The sequence below is a fragment of the Corvus moneduloides genome, chromosome 2, assembly GCF_009650955.1.
Source record: "Corvus moneduloides isolate bCorMon1 chromosome 2, bCorMon1.pri, whole genome shotgun sequence".
Classification (NCBI taxonomy): Eukaryota; Metazoa; Chordata; class Aves; order Passeriformes; family Corvidae; genus Corvus; species Corvus moneduloides.
This window is the reverse complement of record NC_045477.1, coordinates 74,458,988-74,463,622: the sequence shown is the minus strand read 5'-3', so window position 1 is coordinate 74,463,622 and position 4,635 is coordinate 74,458,988. Positions and strand designations below refer to the sequence as shown.

The following is a 4,635-nucleotide window of genomic DNA, read 5'->3' as shown; positions in this document are numbered from 1 at the left end:
GGCGGGAGGGCGGGCGGCCCCAGCCCCGGCCCCGCGGCAGGCTCCGGCCGCCGGCGGGCATGGGCAGCCGCGCGCCGCAGCAGCGGGGGCAGGCGCGGCGCAGCGCCGGCGGCTCGGCGGGCAGCGCCTAGGCTGGGGCGGGCGCTTTCAGCACCGCGGCGCTGGACAGCGCCCGGCGGGCGGCGGGCGGGGAGCGCGGCTCCGCGGCCGCGCGGCAAGGTCAGTCCGCGCGGAGCCGCGCACCGCGCAGCCTCCGCGGCCGGCGCCGCGCTCCCGCCCGCGCCTACCTGACATGCAGCGGCGGCCGGGGGCCAGCAGCACGGTGCCGGTGAGCCAGCCCGGCCGGCAGACCTCCACTTAGCTGCCCGGCAGGCGCCAGGGAGGGCGAGCGAGAAGGGGGATTTTTTTTCCTTCTACTTCTTTTTTTTTTTTCTTTTTTTCGCCTGCCTTGCAGTACGTGCCTGGATAGTTTGTGGATATAATTACTGACTGGAATCTGGGCTGTTGCAGTTGTGCGTGGGGGGGGAGAGAGGAGAAAAGAAAGCATCCCCCCCCCCCCCCCCCTCCGCCGACCCTCCCTGCTCCCCCACATACATTTTTTTTTTCCTCCCCCTTTGCTGGTGGTTCGGACATTTCATGTATTGAATGAACTGGAATTGCTTTCCGTGTGAGGAGGATGGTTGCTGTTACTTTGTGATGAGATCGGGAATGAATTGCTCGGTTTAAAAATGCTGCTTTGGATTCTGTTGCTGGAGACGTCTCTTTGTTTTGCTGCTGGAAACGTTACAGGGGACGTTTGCAAAGAGAAGATCTGTGCCTGCAACGAGATAGAAGGGGATTTGCACGTAGACTGTGAGAAAAAGGGATTTACCAGCCTGCAACATTTCACCGCCCCAACTTCCCAATTTTACCATTTATTCCTGCATGGCAATTCCCTGACTCGACTTTTCCCTAATGAGTTTGCTAACTTTTACAATGCGGTCAGTTTGCACATGGAAAACAACGGTTTGCATGAGATTGTTCCTGGGGCTTTCCTTGGGCTGCAGCTGGTGAAACGCTTGCACATAAACAACAACAAGATCAAATCGTTCAGGAAGCAGACTTTCCTGGGGCTGGACGATCTGGAATACCTCCAGGCAGATTTTAATCTATTGCGGGATATTGACCCGGGAGCATTTAGGGACTTAAACAAGCTAGAGGTGCTGATTTTAAATGACAATCTCATCAGCACCTTGCCCCCCAACGTGTTTCAGTATGTGCCGATCACCCACCTCGACCTCCGGGGAAACCGTCTTAAAACCTTGCCTTACGAGGAGGTCCTGGAGCAGATCCCAGGCATTGCTGAAATCCTGCTAGAGGATAACCCCTGGGACTGCACTTGCGACCTGCTGTCGTTGAAAGAATGGCTGGAAAACATACCTAAAAACGCTTTGATCGGCAGAGTGATTTGTGAAGCTCCCACTAGGTTGCAGGGCAAAGATTTAAATGAGACCACAGAGCAGGAGCTGTGTAAAAAGAACAGAGTAGATTCCAGCCTAGCTGCTCCCCCTGCCGAAGAGGAAACCTGCGATCCTGGTCCCATTCCAACCCCCTTTAAAATACATGGCAAAGAAGACCCTGCCACGCCAGGATCTGCTCCAAACGGAGGTACAAAGATTCCTGTCAACTGGCAAATCAAGACCAAACCCACTGCTGCCGTGTCGACAGTGAGTGCGAAGAGCAAGCTACCAGCTACCTTTTCCTGCCCGCACATCTGCAGCTGTGATCAGATCCCTGGCTCAGGTTTAAAAGTTAATTGCAATGATAGGAATGTGAGCAGCTTGGTGGATTTGAAGCCCAAGCCGTCCAATGTGCAGGAGCTGTTTCTGAGAGACAACAAAATACACACCATCAGGAAATCCCACTTTCTGGATTACCGAAAACTTAATTTACTCGATCTAGGCAACAACAATATTGCCACCGTTGAGAATAACACTTTCAAGAACCTCTTTGATCTCCGATGGCTCTACATGGATAGCAACTACTTAGACACCCTGTCCCGGGAGAAATTTGCTGGGCTGCAAAACCTGGAGTATCTGAACGTGGAGTTTAATGGGATCCAGATGATCATGCCTGGCACCTTCAATGCGATGCCCAAACTGAGAGTCCTCATCCTCAACAACAATCTGCTGAGGTCTCTCCCAGTAGACGTGTTCGCCGGGGTCTCTCTTTTCAAGCTGAGCATACACAACAATTATTTCATGTACCTCCCGGTGGCGGGGGTGCTGGACCAGCTCACCTCCATCACCCAGATCGACCTGCACGGCAACCCATGGGACTGTACTTGCCCTATCGTGCCTTTTAAACAGTGGGCAGAGATGCTTCGCCCCAAGGTGATTATGAGCGACCTGAGGTGTGAGTCCCCTGAAGATTTCTTCAAGGAGGATTTCGAGTCTCTCTCCAATGATGTGATTTGCCCTCAGTTAAAAATCTCGCCCACATTAACTTCCACTAACAAAAACAGCACCGGGTTGACAGAGACAGGTACTCACTCCAACTCCTACTTGGAGACCAGCCGGGTCTCTATTTCGGTGCTAGTGCCAGGGCTTCTGCTGGTTTTTGTGACCTCTGCATTCACGGTGGTTGGCATGCTGGTTTTCATCCTGAGGAACAGAAAGCGGTCCAAGAGGAGGGATGCCAACTCTTCTGCATCTGAAATCAACTCCTTGCAGACGGTCTGCGACTCGTCCTACTGGCACAACGGGCCCTACAGTGCCGACGGGGCCCACAGGGTGTACGACTGCGGCTCCCACTCCCTGTCGGACTGAGGCTGCGGGCGGGGCGGGGGCGGCCGCCACCCGGGACCGGCCCTTCCCTCTCCGGCCGGGGACAGCTCTGCACCTCTGCTGCTACCTTTTGTGAGAAACGAAACACACAGACACACGCACGCCCTTCCTCACGACCCCCATAGCAAGCGCCGAGGCCCAGTGGGCGGCGGGGGGAGCCCGGCGCCGGGGCGCATCCCTGCAGCGCCGCGCAGCCCGGCACAGTGCGCGCATCTCCCGCCCGTGCGCGGCCGGGGCGGTGACGGACAGGGGAGGAAACGCATCCTTCGGCTCCGGCAGGGCTAAACACGGCTCCTGGTTTTGTTGGGCTTTTGTTCTATTGTGTTGGGGTTTGATTTGCTTTTTTGCCCTCTTCCCTTGTGGACCGACCCCTTTCCAAGAGGCCGGGAAAAGGAGGGAGGCAGAGGACTGGTGTTGGCCTCCTCCTGATGGCAAAGCAGGAGGGGAAAGTTGCACGAAGGCATGAATGTAATGTAAATAAATGACTCCGACTCCGAAACAAATAGACAAATGGACAAAAAAAAAAAAAAGTGCTGCATGGCTCGCATGGATACAACGCACCCCAGGGACGCTCCAGCCCCGACTGGAAGCAGCGTCTAGTTCACACCATCATCCCTCTTACCTGATAAGTCCCTTCGTATCAAACCTTCTATATACGAAATACAGTATCATAATAAAAAGTGCCATTTCGCCAGTTTTTTTGTGTGATCAATAGGCAGTAGAGATCGTACTTTTACTGTGGAAAAAAATTGTAAAGATTTTATTTAAGACATAGTTGCATGAATATTCTCATTGGATTTTTTAATTTTAATTTTTATTTTTTGGTGGGTATTACTTTGCTGGGAGATTTGCTTTGTTGATAGTGGGTTGTGTTTTGTTTTTCGGGGGACGTGGGGGAGGGTAGGCTTTGGTTTTGTTTTCTCTCTTCTTTTTCAATATACATATTCAGTATTGCCTTTCCATCTGAATGTAAAAATTAGTACCCTTGATTTCTATTAAGGTAACAGTGTAAACATACTACAAAAAAAAAAAAATCCAAGGCAGTTAAGCATGACCAATTAATGTCACTCTAGCGCTTAGGCTGCAAAGTTTAATGGTAGAAAATTCTGTGCTGTTGTAAATCTTACTATAACTTGAGGAAAACAGAACTGAGGAAGCAAGTGAAACTTACTAATTCTATTCGAGGATTTTATAATGGCATATTTTTTCAGTATTAAAGTGAAAATGTTTTCAACTCCGGGTCCTCACCATTTTTCCAGCATCCAGTTCTTGCAAACGGGTTACTTGGGTTTAGGGGACAGAGCCTCCTTTCAGTGCTCTGTGTGTGTTTCTCTCCCTCCCTCTCTCTCTCTCCCTCCCTTCCTCTATCTCATTCATTCACAGGCAGAGGCACAAACACCCTTCCTTCCCCCCCTTTCCCAATGTAAATAACACACAGAAGTTTCCTGCTGCCTGCCTCCTCCCCTCTCCCTCCCTCCCCTCGCCTCCATTTTTTTTTTTGTTTTTTTTTTTTAACGAGGCAGTGAATCCCTTTATTAATACTGTGAATCTCTCTCTGCTGCCGCTGCTGTCACCGCCTCTGCTGCACACACTGCAGATGTATTAGGGATGTTAGTGGGAATTTGCTTTAAGTGCCTCTGCCCAGCTTGGTCTCATTAAGCTGGAGCCGAATTTCCGCGGCCGGCATTCCCGCCCGGGAGCAGTTTGCCCGGTGGGGCAGCTGCGGGCGGCCGCGCTCCAGCAGCTGCCGCCAGTGGGAAAACGAATTAGCGCGCAGGGGTTTTCCGGGTCCTGCACTGGGTACCTCCAC

The 4,635-nt window shown here is 52.4% G+C and overlaps 1 protein-coding gene across 1 annotated transcript; it reads left to right on the top strand.

Annotated features, from left to right (window-relative positions):
- Nucleotides 1–235: 235 nt before the first annotated feature.
- SLITRK1 (SLIT and NTRK like family member 1) lies at nt 236–4,059 on the top strand. Its single transcript, XM_032100022.1, has one exon. The coding sequence runs from the start codon at nt 729–731 to the stop codon at nt 2,805–2,807; it is 2,079 nt and encodes a 692-aa protein (XP_031955913.1). The 5' UTR covers nt 236–728; the 3' UTR covers nt 2,808–4,059.
- Nucleotides 4,060–4,635: the final 576 nt, after the last annotated feature.